The 18,469-nt window shown below is 38.4% G+C and overlaps 1 protein-coding gene across 1 annotated transcript in view; it reads left to right on the forward strand.

Moving 5' to 3' along the window:
- USP6NL (USP6 N-terminal like) overlaps nt 1-18,469 on the forward strand; it is a 176,064-nt gene that overhangs the window by 85,841 nt on the left and 71,754 nt on the right. The window contains exons 3-4 of the mRNA XM_026478631.4: nt 12,015-12,082; nt 14,157-14,239. Of these exons, the coding sequence (XP_026334416.1) occupies nt 12,015-12,082; nt 14,157-14,239 (151 nt within the window). The remainder of the gene's footprint in view (nt 1-12,014; nt 12,083-14,156; nt 14,240-18,469) is intronic.

Genomic DNA, 18,469 nt, shown 5'->3' on the forward strand with positions numbered 1-18,469 from the left:
ATTAGATCTGAAATGAAAAGGGCTTATTAGCCCATCTTGACTTAGATGTACTCACTGGGTGACTAGCACAGCCGAGCATCTGCAGGCTTCCCCTCAGGACGGGTGCCTTCATGCATGGAGAGTGGAGTGGAGGGCATGCACCCCGGGTGGCTGAGAGAGAGAGAGCAAGGAGCTCAACCAAGCCAACCTCAAAAGTCCTTCTGCTCCCATGAGAGGAGTGGCAGAAGAGTGGCGGGAGAGTTCGGGAGTGTTCCTTTAGCTGAAGTGTCTCCACGTGGACTTGAAGCATGATGGTAGCACACTCAGCCAAGTAAACAGGATCTTTCTGTCAAGAAAGTGAGACTGCGAGGCTCTGTTGAGTGGATTGGGGAGCTAGATCGAGGAAGACGTGAGGAGAGGAGTAGATTGGAACACAAACATCACACACAAGTCTCCGGTTTTCTTCAACTTTCAAGAGACTTCTCTATCTATCCATCTATCTGTCTGTCTATCTATCCCCTTCGCTCCCTCCCTCCCTTCTTTTCTTCCTTCCTTCTTTCCTTCTTCCTTAATGGATATGAAGGACTGGTAAGTAATCAGAAGTGCTAATCAGAAATAGATTGTGACTTATCATATCTGAATTTTACAGTCTTAATAAAGTTTTTAATGCTACCTTGAAATAGAATAAAAAAACAAAGCTGATAATCTTTAGTAAAGATACACTTTTTGCAGTGAAAGTATATCTGGAAAATAGTTTAAAATCTAATTGTTGGGGCACCTGGGTCGATCAGTTGAGCGGCCCACTCAGCCAGTTGAACTGAATCAGTTGAGCATCCTGCTCTTGGCTTTGGCTCGGGTTGTGATCCTGGGATCGAGCTCCACTGCTTTCAGGTTCTGCGCTCAGCATGGAGTCCACTTAAGAGAGTCTCTCTCTCCATCTCCCTCCCCTTCAGCTCCTCCCCTGGCTCATGCTCTCTCTCAACTAAATAAATAAAATAAAAGTCTAATTGTTAAAAATGAATTGATATATTAAGTGTTTAGCTCGTCGAATAGTTCACAATAGTAATTAATTTTGAGGAGTTATTTTTATCTTTTTAAGAAATATTTGGTGAGCATCTACCCTATGTTAGGCACTGTGAGAGATACTAATGATACCAAGATGAATGAGATAACTGTCTTGTTCTTGGAGCTTACAGTTAAATAGACATGTCAGTAAGTGTATTCAATAAGGTATTTAGGGTACTGGTTTGGAAGTACGCTAGAAAAAAAGAAGCAGTGGCCAGTTCTCCCTTATGCCATGGGCATTGGTAAGGTGGGTCCACTAGAAGCAGGCTATAATTCATGATTGAATTTGAGAAAAAATGATCTTCTCAATTATAATAAATCTTTGTCAAAAGTAATTATTTTTAGGACTTGAAAAATTATTTTGTTTCTCATCTTTCTAGAAATTAAGAAGCAAGTAATAGAAGCCTACCCAGGAATTATTGTTAAGACTATAATTTCAAGTATCTTCTTAGTTATGGAAATATTACATACCTTGTTGATACCGGGTGCTCTGTGTTTAAAATATTAGAGCTGTGTCCTGTTCTGAAGGGTCTTATATGCTTACAAACAAAATAAAACAACAGCCAACCTATCAATTATAAAATGTTGATCTTTTTATTTGTATAAGGACGACCGGGACCTTGAGAATTGTCGGGGAGACTCTGTGAAAGGGAGCTTGAGATATGCGGTTGGAAAACTGATTGGAAGAGAAGTCTTTGAGCAGTAGCTTTACAAAGGTACTCACAAAAGAAGGCCAGTGGGTACAGCTTGCTTTGGCTTGTATAGCACTGGAGGTCCCTACAGGTCCCTTGGATCACTGTGGAGGAAAGAGGGAGATCAAGCCAGGAGAATTTGCTCTCTCTCTCCTCAACCTCACCTACCTGCCTTGCTGAGCAATTGGGCTTCTATATAAGAATTTGTTTGAAGAAATGTGTTCTGTAAATTAATGGAAAATTTTAAAACTATTCATTTAAAGCATGATATAATAGAAAATACTGATACCCTGCTGATAGTGCTATAATAGAATATTTTGAGCAAAAAGATACAAATCCTATTTATACTGATAATTAAAATAAAAGCTAAAATTGAAAAGTATTTAAGCTTATTTATTTTGAATGCTTTTTTAAAATTTTATTTTAATGTTTTTTTATTACATTATGTTAGTCACCATACAGTACATCCCCGGTTTCCGATGTAAAGTTCGATGATTCATTAGTTGCGTATAACACCCAGTGCCCCATGCAACACGTGCCCTCCTTACTACCCATCACCAGCCTATCCCATTCCCCCACCCCCTACCCCTCTGAAGCCCTCAGTTTGTTTCTCAGAGTCCATAGTCTCTCATGCTTCATTCCCCCTTCTGATTACCCCCCCTTTCTTTATCCCTTTCTTCCCCTACTGACCTTCCTAGTTCTTATGTTCCATAGATGAGAGAAACCATATGATAATTGTCTTTCTCTGCTTGACTTATTTCACTTAGCATTATCTCCTCCAGTGCCGTCCATGTTGCAGCAAATGTTGAGAACTCGTTCTTTCTGATAGCTGAGTAATATTCCATTGTATATATGGACCACAGCTTTTTAATCCAGTCATCCGTTGAAGGGCATCTCGGTTCCTTCCACGATTTAGCTATTGTGGACATTGCTGCTATGAACATTGGGGTGCATGTGGCCCTTCTCTTCACTACGTCAGTATCTTTGGGGTAAATACTCAGTAGTGCAATGGCTGGGTCATAGGGTAGCTCAATTTTTAACTTTTTAGGGGACCTCCACACTGTTTTCCAGAGTGGCTGTACCAACTTGCATTCCCACCAGCAATGTAGGAGGGATCCCCTTTCTCCACATCCTCTCCAGCAATTGTTGTTTCTTGCCTTGCCAATTTTTGCCATTCTAACTGGTGTAAGGTGGTATCTTAGTGTGGTTTTGATTTGAATTTCCCTGATGGCTAATGCTTTTGAACATATTTTCATGTGTCTGTTAGCCATTTGTATGTCCTCATTAGAAAAGTGTCTGTTCATATCTTCTGCCCATTTTATGATTTGTTTATTTGTTTCTCGCGTATTGAGTTTGAGAAGTTCTTTGTAGATCTTGGATACCAGTCTTTAAAAAGCTTCTGCACAGCCAAGGAAACAATCAAAAAAACTAAGAGGCAGCCCACGGAATGGGAGAATATATTTGCAAATGATACTACAGATAAAAGACTGGTATCCAAGATCTACAAAGAACTTCTCAAACTGAATGCTTTTTTTTTTAATGGTATCAGACAATGAGTATTAAACTAAAGAAATATGAAGCTACTGTATGGACACTTGTGTGGTGGTTCTGAGAGTAGATCGGGCATTTCTGAAGACTTTGGGTTATGGCATTTGTTCTTTCATGTATTTAGCTTCTAGTCTTTGGCTGTCCCTTCCTTGATCACAATTATTTATAGTAGTTTAATAATTGCCACTATGATCTGAATTTTTTGTTGTCTTATTCCCAGTGAACATGAGAAAGAGAAAAGGAAGCCAAAGAGTTTTCTAAGATTATTAACTCTAGTGGAGGGAGGAAGAAGGAGAGAAGTAGGTTTTGGGGGTTGTACATTTTTTTTTTTTTAAGATTTTATTTATTTATTCGACAGAGATAGAGACAGCCAGCGAGAGAGGGAACACAAGCAGGGGGAGTGGGAGAGGAAGAAGCAGGCTCATAGTGGAGGAGCCTGATGTGGGGCTCGATCCCATAACGCCGGGATCACGCCCTGAGCCGAAGGCAGACGCTTAACCGCTGTGCCACCCAGGCGCCCCGGGGGTTGTACATTTTTTGATAAGACATTGTTTAATATGGAATTAAGTGAGTTATGAGAGAGGGAAGTGGGATTGGGCTGGAGTGCAAAGGAATGTTGGATTAGAGATGACCTTCCAGTGGAGGGAGTAGAAGGGAAAGGAGGAGACACTGGGTTAGTTCTCATGGGACTGTCAGGTGGTTGGTATCCAGGGTATCCTGGCATGCTGTTTCAGAATAAACGTTCTGGGGGGTGGGGAGAGCATATATGGAACTTGTAAGTGACCGCACTTAATGTCATCTCACACAGAATGACCAGTTACAATAAGTGGTATTTCAGGTTCTCTTGTGACTAGTGCACCTTCCTTTATTTTGTTTGTTTTTAGTTATGTTTTAGTGTTAAGCTGCTTAACTCTGCTTATTCCTCCTTCGAGTATTCCTTCCAGCCTTGGATCTAGAGCATGACAAAAGAAATGCTGAAGTTTTTAGCAATGGTGCCTATTAAGATTTTACCATTAATAGCATCCTTATTTTTGATATGTCTTAGTCCATGGCATGCTAAGAAAGTGCTCGCAAATAACTGAAACCATGGCGTAGGCACTCTGGGTGCTGAGGGCCTCTTTTGGTTGAAAGATGTGGTGGAATGAAGGAACTCGGATCATAGACAAGAATAACTTATTCAAATTATTTCAAGAAAAAAGAGCATTATTTGTATTGAGCAGGAAGTGAAAGCCACTGGGAACTGAAGCATGAAGCAGCTTCAGGAAGAGGTCCTTCTGTCTCTTTTTTTAGACTGAAGTGTCTCTGTGATGGTGACTCGCTTTGCTCTGCACGTCAGGTACTATTTTCCTCTCTGCAACAGCTGCTTTTTTCCCCCCTCAGCTTCCTGGTAGTTTCTGCTTCCTCTGTTTTTCCGCTTGCCTTTGGTCACCACTGCCTAGTAAGCTCTTTACCGCACGATGTTTCATCTTTAACTCCCATTAAAGATGGACTCTCATTTTATCCTAGTTCACATTCTCTAGAGAAGACTGGTTGAATAAATTCCATGAACGCCTTAGGAAGCTTTACAGCTGTGGCCAGGTTGAGGCAGATCCGTCGAAGTATCTGAGCCAGCTGAACTCTGCGTTCCGTGACAGCGCGCTGCACTTTGCTAATTAGCCACCGCAGTGGGGGTAGTGGCCGCCTGGAAGTTGGGAGAGGCCACAAACCAGGTCTCCGAGCCCCTACTTCTTCCCTCTAAGAATCGGTTGCTAAGCTTTTATTGGCACACTACTGGGTAGATCTGTAGGTGTTGATATGCACAATCTCCAAGATGTACTGTTAAATGAAAAAGAGTAAGGTGTAGAGTTATTTATAGAACGATTCTAGTCTTTGACTAGAAAAGGGAAATTGATGTCTGTGTGCGCGCGCATGGGTACATGCAGGTTCCCGTATAGTGCGGAGAATGTTTTTCATAGGTCACAGTAGCTGCTTTTAGAAAGGGGGCTTAAGTTTGGAGTGGGGTCTGTGTGTGCAGATCAGAGTTTGATTTTGGACACTTTGTCTACAGTTGATTGTGAATATGAAAAGTCAATAAAATTCTTACATAATCAGAATAATGTCAATATCACATTAATGTCAGTATCATTTACTTCAGTTTCAAATATGACGTAGGTAGGAAGGAAGTAAAATTCTCCTGTTGAAAGTGTCGAGGTCACATGAATTTATTTCTCCAATTCAAATGTACAAATGCCTTTCGTACATTTCTTTACGTTTGACTGTGACTTTTATCACTCCCTGCTTTGCTTGTTCTGATTTCTAACAGTCTTTTCACCTCTTTTTGGAGTCTTTCATGTATAAGCTTTTACTGTATCACTAATAATATCCACTTTCTGCCTGAAGACACCTTGTATTCCCTATTCTAATGTAGGCTGACTGCTCTCTAGGCAACTACATATTTGGCATCTGGAAATGTCTAATTTTAGCCCCCTGAGATTTCATTTCATGGATCCTGTGTTTGCCCCTCTTTTTGATTCTGTTAAGGAAAAATTTATTCTGGCACTTGTTAAAACAACCAAGAAGACTTTGTTCAGGACGATTGTAGTTAGTGTTGAGACTGTTGGCAATAGGGGAGATAGATCGGGCTCCCCTCCAAACACAGTAAGGACAAGGGGGGGTTATAGCCAACAGGCAGAGTAAAGGATTCAGCAGGTAGAGGTGACATCAAGGGTACAGGGGTCCTTTCTACACTGACTGAACAGGATTCTGGGTAAAGGCGTGCCAGGGTGACCAGCTATCAGGGTGTGGGGGGTCTCCTGCTACAGCCAGGCTAGGTAGTTTGGAGACAGGATGAGGCCTCGTCAGGAAGAAGTTAGGAGGGGCCTGACTAATGTTTGAAAAAGGAGAGAGTCTCTGTCAGTTCTTCTGTTGTTGTCTTGTTTTTCTGTAGTGTATTCTGAAATTCTTTTTAAAAGAAACATTGCAGGGGCGCCTGGGTGGCACAGTTGTTAAGCGTCTGCCTTTGGCTCAGGGCGTGATCCCAGAGCTCTGGGATCGAGCCCCACGTCAGGCTCCTCTGCTGAGAGCCTGCTTCTTCCTCTCCCACTCCCCCTGCTTGTGTTCCCTCTCTCCCTGGCTGTCTCTCTCTCTGTCAAATAAATGAATAAAATCTTAAAAAAAAAAAAAATAAAAGAAACATTGCAGAGGCAGTATTGGTATTGGTATTATATTGGTTTCCTATCACTGCTATAACAAACGACCACAAACTTGGTGGCTTAAAACAACATACGATTTATTCTGTTACAGTTTTAGAGGCCAGAGTCTGAAATCAGTTTCACTGGGCCAAAGACAAGGTGTCAGCCTGGCTGGCTCCTTCTGGAGCCACCAGGGGAGAATCTATTTCCTAGTCTGTTCTAACTTCTGGAGACCACCTGCTTTCTTTGGCTGGTGACCCCTTCCTTTCTCACAGCACTCCAACTTCTTGCTTCCATCATCACACTTTCTTGTCTCCCTTTTATATGGTGCCTTATGATTACGTCGGGCCCATCTGCATGATCCAGGATAATCTCCCTATCTCAGGAGCCTTACTTAGTTACGTCTGCAAATGCCTTTGCTATATAAGGTACATTCACAGGTTCCAGAGATAGGATGTGGACATCTTCTGGGGGGGAGGGGTCATTCTTGAGCTCAGCATAGCTCATAATATCTAGAAATGTTTTTAATTTTTTCTTTATGCTTGATTGATAGTTGGGCTTGGCGTAGAATTCTCAGCTAATGATAGTTTTTTTCTCAGAACTTTGGAAACAGAGTTTCATTACCTTTTAGCTGGTAAGAAGTTTGATAGCAGTCTGATTCTCATTCCTTGGTGTATAACTTGAAATCTTTCCCTCTCTCTAAGCTTCTGAGGTCTTTTGCTTATATTAAATATTACAGGTGGCTTAAGCTGAGTATAAACTTAATGTGTTAGTGTCCAGTTAAGTGTAATTATAATGTTCACAAGCGTGCCTCTAACAGGTCAAGGACCTACGATGTGCAAAGTGGTTTCTAAATTGTAGGTCCTTGACCATTTTAAAGAAAGAAGGAAGCACTGAAGGGAAGTAGGGAAGAATAAATAGAATGGAAGAGGAAATTTCACAGTGCCATCCTACAGTAGTTACACACATTGTTTCACAAAACATTTGTTCACTTGTATATGTGTGGTGTGTTAAAACTTTCCAAAACCTTCCAGAATTTAGCATGTATTCACTTAGTGTCTGAAACAGAGGCTGCAGTTTTCACATTAAAAATTATGTTAAGATGTAAAATGTATTTGAGGAGAACATTCCTACTTAGCTTTAGTTTAATGTTTCCAATAAAAATTGTCTTTGTTGCTTCATGACAAATTTTATTAAAAGTAGTAAGCATGTGGCTAATTTTGCAATACAAGATGAAGGCATGTTGTAAAGCTGCTTCTTTCAAGCTCCTGTTTGTTGTCAGATGGAATGCTGGGTGTAGGCTGGTGTGGTTCATACTTGGGATCTAGCCTGAAAGACATGTTTTTATCCTCAACAAACATCATCTTTGTTTGAATATCTGTAGTCCGTAACCACAGAAAGGTCTTTTCTTCTCCCCTAGAAATGTTTTCTTTCTTCTGCTTGTTTCACAAATAGTTTAAAGTAGAGCTGCCTTCCACTTTTCTGTTTCAGTTTGTTGCAAGAATGTGTGAGGCACCACCTAACACTCCTGGTGTGCTTGAGAACTGTAAAATAATAATGAAATCTTGGAGTAGATAAGTTTACTCTATGAGGACTGAAGCTGCCGTTAATTCCCAAGGCCAGACCAGTTGTCTAACAAAGGGTAAAGTACTTCTTAAATTGGAATAGTTGATTTATATATAATAATAATCTGTCAGAATGTACAGTAGGAAAAATGTCTGTTGTCTGTTTTTAGTGGATTAAATTTGAAATTTAATAATTTTGACTTGTTCATTACAATTTGGGATTAATTGAGTGATACTAAGCTATAATGCCTGCTTTTAAAAAATGTCATTCAGGAGGATGCTTGCTTCTAAAAATTCTTGTGTTTAAAGGAAATTAGAGGGGCAGCTGGGTGGCTCAGTCGGTTAAGTGGCTGCCTTTGGTTCAGGTTATGATCTCAGGGTCCTGGGATCAAGTCCTACATCGGGCTCCTTGCTCAGGAGGGAGTTGGCTTCTCCCTCTCCCTCTACCTCTCTCCCTGTTTGTGCTCTCTCCCTCTCTCAAATGAATAAATAAAATCTTAAAAATATATATAAAGGGAATTAGAAGTCTTCGTAAAATGTTATAGTTGTTAGTTTTTTAAACCCTTCATAAGATGCTATACCTTCCATAAATTTGTGCCCAGATATGTTTTCCTGTATACTTGAGTATACATATCCAATGTCTTTTGATTTTTACTGCTTCAAATATGCCTCTTTTACTTTGGAACATTGTTACGTTAGATGTGAAGTCAATAAAAATAATTTGACTTAATTTGGCTCGAGTAATGTAATAGAGCTTTTTAAATTTAATAATGACATGTGATGTAAGTACCGAGTAACACAACTGTCATTGTTTAATAGGTGCCTGGAACTTTGTGCACACTTGCTCACAGACACAAGACAGCTGTTGATATCCCTTTGTGGTCAGTGTTTTAGGGCATACTCTTTGTTCTTGCAACGGACTTTCTAAGTAAGCACTCACAATGAAACCAAAGGGAGGATTCTAGTGTAATTCTTAATAAACTTCTCAACTATAGATCAGACAATATGAAACAATATAACTATGGTGAATTCTGCATAAGGATATTACTTCTTACTCTAAAGATGATTGCCTCACAACGTGGATGATAAATAATGTCTCTACTACTCCCTGTTGGAAAGAATTGGCATTTGGATTTAGTCTCTTTAAAGAAGCAGGTTTGGCTATATTTTATAAATTCAGCTTGACTTCAGATTCATGCTTTTTTTAGAACACATTTGTCAACATTACAGAATTTTCTCTCCACAGGGAAATGCAATGATAAGAAATTTCTAAAGGAATTTAAAAATTTGGAACTTACTTTATTTGATTTAGAGCCATGTCAACTACTCTAATCATATTAAAGTACATGATCTTTCTCTCATAAAATTAAGATAGAATTTTGTTCAATTCCTGTATGGCCTCTATTACACAGTTAGGTTTTCCTTTCTAGAAATCTCTAGACTAGAGATGATCTGTGGAAAGCTTTCTGTCTTACAGTTCACCACAATGATGCTTTCTTGGGATACTTTGCATCTTCTTAACTACATACTGTTTCCAGTTCCTGCCTTTTTAAACTTGTCATTGTTAAGTAGGAAATGAATTGAGACTCCTAGGACTGGTAGCAGGAATGAAGGTCTGGTATAGAATATATTCAAAGAAAACACTCATCCATTGAATTTGGCCTGATCACCTTAGATATTCACGCTTAGTTCTGATAACGGAAGTGGAGTTTAATAAGTAGTCAACTTTCCTAGTTTGAGTTTAATTTCTATTAATTTGCTTTCCCTACCCCTTTGTAGAAGTGGGAGTGTAATGTTGTGAAGCTGGGCAACAGAAGAGGGAAAAGGTATTGACAGAGGTCCGTAAGTCTAGAATAGGGTAATGAATATATAATTGAGTTGATTATCCCAGACTCCTGACTATATTAGTTCACTGTGAAAATATAAACGACGAGTCTGCATTTTTGTTATTTTATTGAACCATTCTACTATTTATTCACTTTTCACTCAAAGGAGAACATATTGACACTTTGTAGTCTGAGAAAAGCAGTGACGTAAACATTTTTTCCCAAATAAACATTTAAAAATTTACAAATTCCCGTTTTCCCAATTTTTACTGTTCCATTGATGATCTCATTGGCCTAAGTAAGTCCCTAGAGGTGGAATTGTTGGGATATGCCTGTTAAGATTCTGCAGACATATTATCAAATTGCTCTCCACAAAGATTTTTACACACTGATAAGTCTCCCCTCACAGTAAGCTACTGCAGATCTCCCCATGCTATTGTCAACATTGAGTAACAAAAGTGCATTTTTTTGGTCAGAGAAAAGTACAAAGATATTTTAAAGCTTGTAATTCTTTAGTTTCTAATAAGTTTGATTTTTTTCCATGCCTTGGCTTTTAAATTTAGAGTTTATTTTTATCAGAGCTATACTTGGTTTAAAGATTCAGCAGTCTGTATGGCTTATTTTGAAAAATAGCTGACTGTCATACTCCTCCCTTCTCACAGCCCACCCCACAGAAGTAACAACCTTCCACTCCTCGAGCTGCCTCGTTGTCTGTTTTCTTCCATGGTGCTAGATGGCATGCCTGGATTGACCCTTCCTGCTTTCGCAGTTTCAGGCCAGATCTGCTGGTCTCCTGCTGTGGAGGGAGAAGATGGGGTTTTCTTCCCTGCACCCAACCTCTTCCATACTCGTGCACATCCCTCCAATCTCAGGGAATTAGTCTTTCCTCACCTTTCCGTGTTCAACCCCACCCTTCCCTCTCCTGGGGAGCCACCATTTCCTGGGCCTTTGAGGAAGGGGATTTAAAGAATCCCTCTATTGTCATTTTAGTGAGTTTCGGGAAGAATGGATATAAAATGTACTACCAGTCCTCTTTCCCTGGAAGTCCTTTCTCGTGTCATAAGTAATCATTTTTATAAAGTAATCCTTAAAATTATTGGCTATGGAGTCAAGACTATCTGGATTTGAATCCCAGTTTTGCTCTTCATTAGTTTTGTGACCTTACACAAGTTCACTAAAATCTCTAGGCCTCACTTTTTTGTCTGTGTGATAGAATTCATATGATACCTATCTTAGGGTGGGGTTGTGAGAAATACATGTGATAAGGCATGGAAAGTGCTTTTCACGGTATCTGCTGCCTGGCCATATCTTACTATCTGCCAGGGAATTACTGAGAACACAGATTTGCTTGTGGCTGCTATTGTTACTCTTGTGAATTTCTTGCTCATGGCCTTTGCCCACATTTCTCTTGGAATGCTTGTCTTTTTCTTCTTGATAAGAGGTGCCTTTGACATAGCCTGTTATTGGTCTTTTCTTTTTCTGTACAGTACTTGGGATGTGTTATCATATGCATGCTATTTCATGTTATGATCTCTACTGCTGTTGTCAGATTTGTGTTTTTCCAAAGATACATGGTGGTAGTAACAAAGAAGGGTATATGTGTGTGGTAAGATTGAAAATTATCATAGTAGTTGGAATAGTTGATGAGGGGGACCTCAGAGGCCAAATGAAGAAGTAATTATTTTCATCATGAGAAATAATTTTTTTTTAACTCCTGAAGTATAGCTTACACAGGTTTGTTTTGTGGACAAATTACCTCAATATGTAAAAGCCTTCTTGAATGTTCCTTCTCATCATATGTCCAGATGGATTTCATCTGAAAGCTGAGAGCTTTCGGTTTGTTTCTACTTTAATACTTATTTCTCTGAAATTAGATCCAAAATTGATTCTTGAAGGATAAGATTTATGATCTCCCCTAACTTAATGCTATATTAACAAATTTGCTTTCTTTTGAATATCATCTATACTATTGAAATGATAGATGCGGTGATATTTCAAAGTTGTAGTTACAGATACTTAACTCACCCTTTTAAGTTTATTCAATTTTGCTAGTTTGTCCTTTTAGGTAATACCGATTTATTGTTTTATTTTTATTTTGTCTTAGTTTTATAATTAATTAACTTTGTGGTTCTTTAAATAACGGTTCATCTAAATTTGATCTCTCCACAGATTCAGACCAGGATGTAGCCCTCAAACTTGCTCAGGAGCGAGCTGAAATAGTTGCTAAATATGACAGAGTAAGTATTCATATTTACTCTTTGAGTAAGTTTTGTTAGAAAAAAACATAGAAATAGAAATGGATTTGGTGTTTGGAGAGCTTAAATTACAGAAGCAGTTTGTTTATTTCATGTGACAGTGGGAAGTCATCTTTTTTCTCTGACTTCATCTCCAGATTTTCTCTCCCTCTTTCCCTCTGCTCCAGGCACTCTCGTCTCTGTCGTCTCTGTCGTTCTTCCAACACACCAGGCTTGCTCCTGCCTCTGGGCCTTTGCACTGGCTGTTTCTTCTGCCTAGAACACTTTAATCCTGGATATTCTCATGCCTCATTGCCTCACCTTTTTCAGATCTTTATCCCGATGCTGCCATCTTAGTGAGATCTTCTCTAACCACACTGTTTAATAACAGCTCTCTGGATCCCCGTTCTCTTCTTTATTTTTCACTATAGCACTTATTATATCAGCATACTTCGTATTATACTTATTTTGTTTGTTGTCTGCTGTCACTCCTAGAATGTAAACTCTGAGGGTAAGGATTTCTTTTGTTTGATTTACTCTTGTATCCTAAATATCTGGAAGAGTTCCTAGCTCATGCTAGGTATTCAATAAATATTTGAATATGTCAGTATATAGAATTAAATACCCATTTTATTTATAATTTATATGTGCTGTTAAAATTTTAACACGGATCTGAAAATTTAAACTCATACATTATGTATAACCTCCATTAGCATCTTACCTCCATGTTAGTTATGGAATCTGGTTTTTGATGCCCTAGAATATAACAGTTGTTGACAATTTACATTTCTCCTTATTATTACTTTACCCCTTGAGGTCTATAATGGGTTGTAGGCAGTGATTTATAAATGTCATGTTTTATATTTATCTCAGTTGCGTGTAATTTCATATCTGTTATTTTTGATTATTTGAGAGAATAACAGGAGCATGAAATTATAGAAAGCCATCTGGACTGTGTCCTGCTCCCAGGGAGCATACAGGCAGGCAGTGCTCTACTTAATAGTTATGTTCCTAGAGTTTGTTTTTAAATTGGTTGTTTGGAGCATCAGACACAATTTCCCATTATTGTGAATAGGTTTTAGTGGAGTCTGAAAAACCTAATTAATTTATTTAACTGCTTAACATTTAAAACCAATAGACCTATCATTCATTCATGCTTGCATGCATTTTCTTTTTCACGTAGTTAAGTCACACGCAGGAGCTAGGCTAGCCATTGTGCAGTCATTGATAAAATATACACACATGGAGGGGCCCATGAGACAGTTGGGTATTGAGTCTGAAGTTTGATGGATTGGTGTAGACATTTGAGGTTCCTACTCTAATCGGTGCTAGTTAACGGCTTCAAAAGTAGAGTGAGAAGAGCAGTGGGCTGAGGGCAGAGCTGTGGGTACACTGACAGTTAAGAGGGACCCATGAAGACCCATTAGAAGAAGAGTTGGATGGTGTGAGGAGAACTAAGAGAGGCTGGTGTGATGGAGTTTGACGAATGGGGAGTGAGCAACACTGACAAATGCACTGAACAGAATCCACTAGATAAGAACTGAACAGTGTCTCTGGATTGAACAATGGCAGATCATTTTGACCTTGGCAAGAAGAATACTGTCAAGGCTGATGTAGCTGTGAAGTAAAGAAGTAGAGAGACAGGGTGGATAGCTTACTGTTCTGAGAAGTTTGGATGAAAGGCAAGAAATAGGTTTTTTCTATGACATGTTTAGTCAAAAACATTAAAGTTTGGCAGTTCCTTCTTGAGTGCTTTCTTACCCTTCATTGCTCTGTCTTTCCCAGTTGACTTTTCACACAAACCCAAGTCTGATAAGGGCTTAGCTGTGTGTCAGCTGTTGCTGGCATACGGATCTTCTGAAGCTTATAATTGGGAAATAGTGATTAAATTGCCAAAAGTATTTGTTGTTGTTGTTGTTGTTGTTGTTGTTTTTACAGGTAATTTAGGTTGATAGTGCCTCATTTCTAGCTCTTATTATTAATTCATAAAAAATAACTTTTTTGTGGTCTTTATGTTTTAAGAAATTATTCAATTTTATAAATTCCCAATAATACCCTTCTTTGTCTGCTATTACAGGGACGAGAAGGTGCCGAGATTGAACCTTGGGAGGATGCTGATTACCTTGTTTACAAAGTCACGGATAGATTTGGCTTTTTACAGTAAGTTGCATCGATTGAAAGCTGACTTTTTTATTATAATGTTTCTACGGTGACTTATTATATTGATTTTCTTTATTTTTAATTGCACAGCTGTGAATAAGATTCCAAGAGTGGTCCTACAATGTGCTTTTTGTTATTAAATTCCTGGCATTTTTAACCTTTATGATTAACATTGAACTATATAGTTAAGAATACAGTCACTAATATTTGTTGTATTTTAGTAAGAACATAAAACGCAGTAAATGAGTTGTATTAATAATTTAGCAGAATTAAATGGAAATGAATAATAATTTGTATTTCAAAAATAATTACAAAACATTTCATTTTATATAAATGCATTTTAAAAATAATTAGCAGTTAGAACTTCAGTGTTATGCAGCCTAAAAATGAGCAATGAAAGGAGATGCTGTTGATCTTTCCCGTAGTCATAAATGTCTTCGTGCTATTGCTTCTCAAAATTAATTCCATTTATCCTGAGTATGTTACGTAAAGAGTTGAGAGAGGTCTAGACTACTGTAAAGTGGCTAAAGTGATTTTGACTCTTAGAACATCCTGCTAATGATGCCAGTTCCGCCTATCCTGGGTCTGACTTTGGGTAGATCCATACAGGCTAGAGAGACTTCTCTTCATCTCTGTAGTTTGTGTGCTTCCATCCAATTTAGTGAGTAATTTCTCATTCAAATTTATTCTTTTCCAGTCTCATTTATTATAAATAGGAAAAAGCCAGAGGTTTTTTTTTTTTGTTTTGTGTTTAGGATATATGATTACATTTTGAAGGAAAAAATATAATTTCTTCATAGTTCATAGCAGTAACTTGTAGTACTCAAACTTTGTTTTCTCCTTCTGTTGAGTTTTCTTGCGTTTAGAAAGTATTTTTTGATATCTTGTTTTTCTTTGGGTAGAGCAAGCAAACAAAATTAAGAGAAATGGTTCTGGGAGTTAGAGGATGTGTGCCCTTCTTGGGGCTTCGCTTGTTGCAGATAACCCTTTCATGTGTCGTCTGTAAAATGGAATCATCACGGCTCTACCCACTTCAGAGTGTAGTTGAAGCTTTGAAAAAATAAAATGGTAGAATGCCACATAAAGGTCTGGACAGGGGCGCCTGGGTGGCTCAGCCATTAAGCATCTGCCTTCAGCTCAGGTCATGATCCCAGGGTCCTGGGATCGAGCCCTGCATCGGGATCCTTGCTTGGCAGGAAGCCTGCTTCTCCCTCTCCCACTCCCCCTGCTTGTGTTCCCTCTCTCGCTGTATCTCTCTGTCAAATAAATAAATAAAATCTTTAAAAAAAAAACAAAAAAAAGGTCTGGACAAATATAAGGTGTTATTATTATACCCAGTGACATTAGTATAACCAGAATGTTCTCCTGAGTAGTTATAATTAGAAGACTTTGACTTCAACAGACCAGCAGAGCAGTACTTAACTATGATGAAACACTATTCTTAAATTAAACCCCTACTTCCACTTTTTTTTTTTAAATAAATCAAACTTGGCCACAAATGTGGCAGGAAATGGTTACACATTTATGTGGGTTAGTGTGCAGATCTGAGGTATATGATGAAGTTTTAAAGGACAATTTGAGCTTTTAGCCCTGTCATGATCAGTGGGTCCCAAACTTGTCTGCACACTAGACTCAGCTGAGAAATTTTTCTTAAAAATAAATTTCTGGGCTCTATCCCAGATTTCGATTCAGAAGGTACAATATTACTTAGCTGATTTTGACCTTTTCAAGTGACTGTATATTGGGAGTGAACCACCAAAAAAGATGTTTATATCATAAAATGGTCTAATATAGTACAAGTTACATGTGAAAAACCTGTGCATTCCAAAAGGATCTAGTAATTACCCAAAATCTCTTTTCTCATTGCTTGAAACATGTTTAGTCAGTCCGTTATTTATCTTAATAATATTAGCTAGTATTTATTGAGCACTTACTGTTTGTCAGGCACTATTCTAAGCCCTTTACATGGATAACTCATTTATTCCTCTCAGAAAGTCTTTGGGATAGGTACTCTTTTTATCTTTTTTTTAGATGAAACTGAACCAGAAAGAGGTCAGCCAACTGGCCCAAGTTGTGTTGCCTGTGCCAGATGTGGGATGTAGACCTTGGCAGTCTTACAGCAGGGCCTGTGTTCTGAACTTCTGCAGTATACTTGCCTGTTACTACTCTTCTGGATTTTAAGTAAGAGAAACACAAGAGTGCTTTGACACGCCTAGAAAGAAATTTGAAGTCAGTCACTTGTATGAAGGTATAGTCAGGTAGCTAAGCTCACCACTTTGAAAAGCCAGTTGGTACCAGTTCTCATACGATCACACTAATTTTTTAATTTATACCACGGTGCAGTCCTGAAGCATCCAGCACAAATGAAAATAATGAAGCAGAGAAATGTATTTTAGTGTAATGTTAGGCTTTGTTAAATTTCACCAAACTCATTGATTTTTGTTACAATGCCTAATTGAAGTAAAACACTTTCTCCAGAGGTTGCTGCTGGTGCCTTCCATTGCTTGTCACTGTAGCCTGAAGTGTTTTTTGCACTATGGAATAAACTCACTTAGCCTAGGCATTTAGATATTGCTTTCTGTCACACCTTGATCAAAGAGCATTTCTTTCTGCTGCTCTAGTTCTCTGAATTTTTGATTGGTTCTGCAGGGAAATTGGTTTTTAAGTGTCAATGTCAATACAATACAGTGGCCAAAAGTAACTTTGTAATCTTCTCTGAAGGCTGCTGACTTCATATCTAATTACAGTTTTAGTAACTTAAATTGCTTGTTATGATATGTGACAGTATTAACAAATGCAGTATAGGACTAACTTGGCCTTATAACAGATTTCACAATAAATATAAAAACTGTTGCCAAACCAGCTTGGCTTGATGCTGCAATAGGAAGGTCTTTGTTTAGGATTCAGAAATGGGGAATTATCCCCGGTCTGAATGCCTGTGACAGAGTTACATCTGGAGAATGGAGAAATCAAGCGTATTTAAGAGTTAGAGAAATTTCGAAATTTGAACTTTCAGCATTTTTATCAAAAATAGTCACTGCTAGTCTGTTCAGCTTGGAATGCTTGGAATTTGAATAATGATAGAGCTTTTAGGTCAGAAGTTATTAATAGAAGGAAATTGCATCAAAAATAAAGATAAAATTAATATGAAGCTTCGTGTGTAATCAAAACGTGTGTATTTGTAAAAATTGGCAGATTGTTTGTAGTTTACTATGACTTTATAAATATTTGAAAGCCAAAATAAAAGTTTTTGTTTTTAAAGAACCTCTGTCTTGATGATAAGAGCTTGCAAATTCTTTCTACTTGTCTAATCCTTTTGATTAGAGTAAATCTAAACTTAGACAACTACAAAAACAAAATTTAGTCAACATACTCAATTTACTGATTTTAACAAGTTAAGTTTTACGTTTCCCAGTGAATGTCTGTCTCACAGAAATAAGACACCTGAGGTAGTGAAAGATTATCGGCACATATTCTCTAGTTAATAATTCTTTTAAGTTTAAAGCGGATAAGAAGAGATTGAGTTAAGGCCCCTCTCTTTCCAGGGATGACTACGTTGTTGTTTTTACTACCGTGTTTCTGTGAGGCATGGCTTCTTGCTGTCCACTTGGCATATTCTTTTCGCAACTTCTATGTACCTCTTTCCTTTAGAGGACAAACCTTTGTTTTTTAAAGTGGGGTTAGGCAAACATTTTCTGTGAAGAGCCGGATAGGAAGTATTTTTGGCTTTGTGATCTTTGTCATAATGATTCAACTCTACTGTTGTAGTGTGAAGACAACCACAGACAATACATGGATGAGCATGGCGGTGTTCCATTGAAACTTTATTTACGAAAGCAGGCAGTGGGCCAGATTTGACCCATGGGGCTGTAGTTTGCTGATCTAAAGGAATACTCTGCCCTCATCCAGACTTTGGTCTTTCCTTTCTTCTACTTGGAGAATACTTAAGTGGCAAGGGGAAGATGCATATTTGCATGCCGGCATGTGTTCACCCTTTGTTTTCATACATTCACTCAGCAACATTTCGCGCCCTCCTGCAGCCCGCCAGCCAGTGTGCTTGAGGCTGGTGCCCTGCTATACATGTGTATTTTAGACATTGTGTGTAGCTTTTGGTAAGGCAGCAATCCCCCATTTTCTCCTTGGAAGGCTGTAAAAATTAATGCATGCCATCACAGAAATTTGAGGAGGAGAAGTTCTATGGCGATCAGTGTTGTGCACACAGCAGATTTT

The sequence above is a fragment of the Ursus arctos genome, unplaced genomic scaffold (assembly GCF_023065955.2).
Source record: "Ursus arctos isolate Adak ecotype North America unplaced genomic scaffold, UrsArc2.0 scaffold_30, whole genome shotgun sequence".
In the NCBI taxonomy this organism is placed as follows: domain Eukaryota; kingdom Metazoa; phylum Chordata; class Mammalia; order Carnivora; family Ursidae; genus Ursus; species Ursus arctos.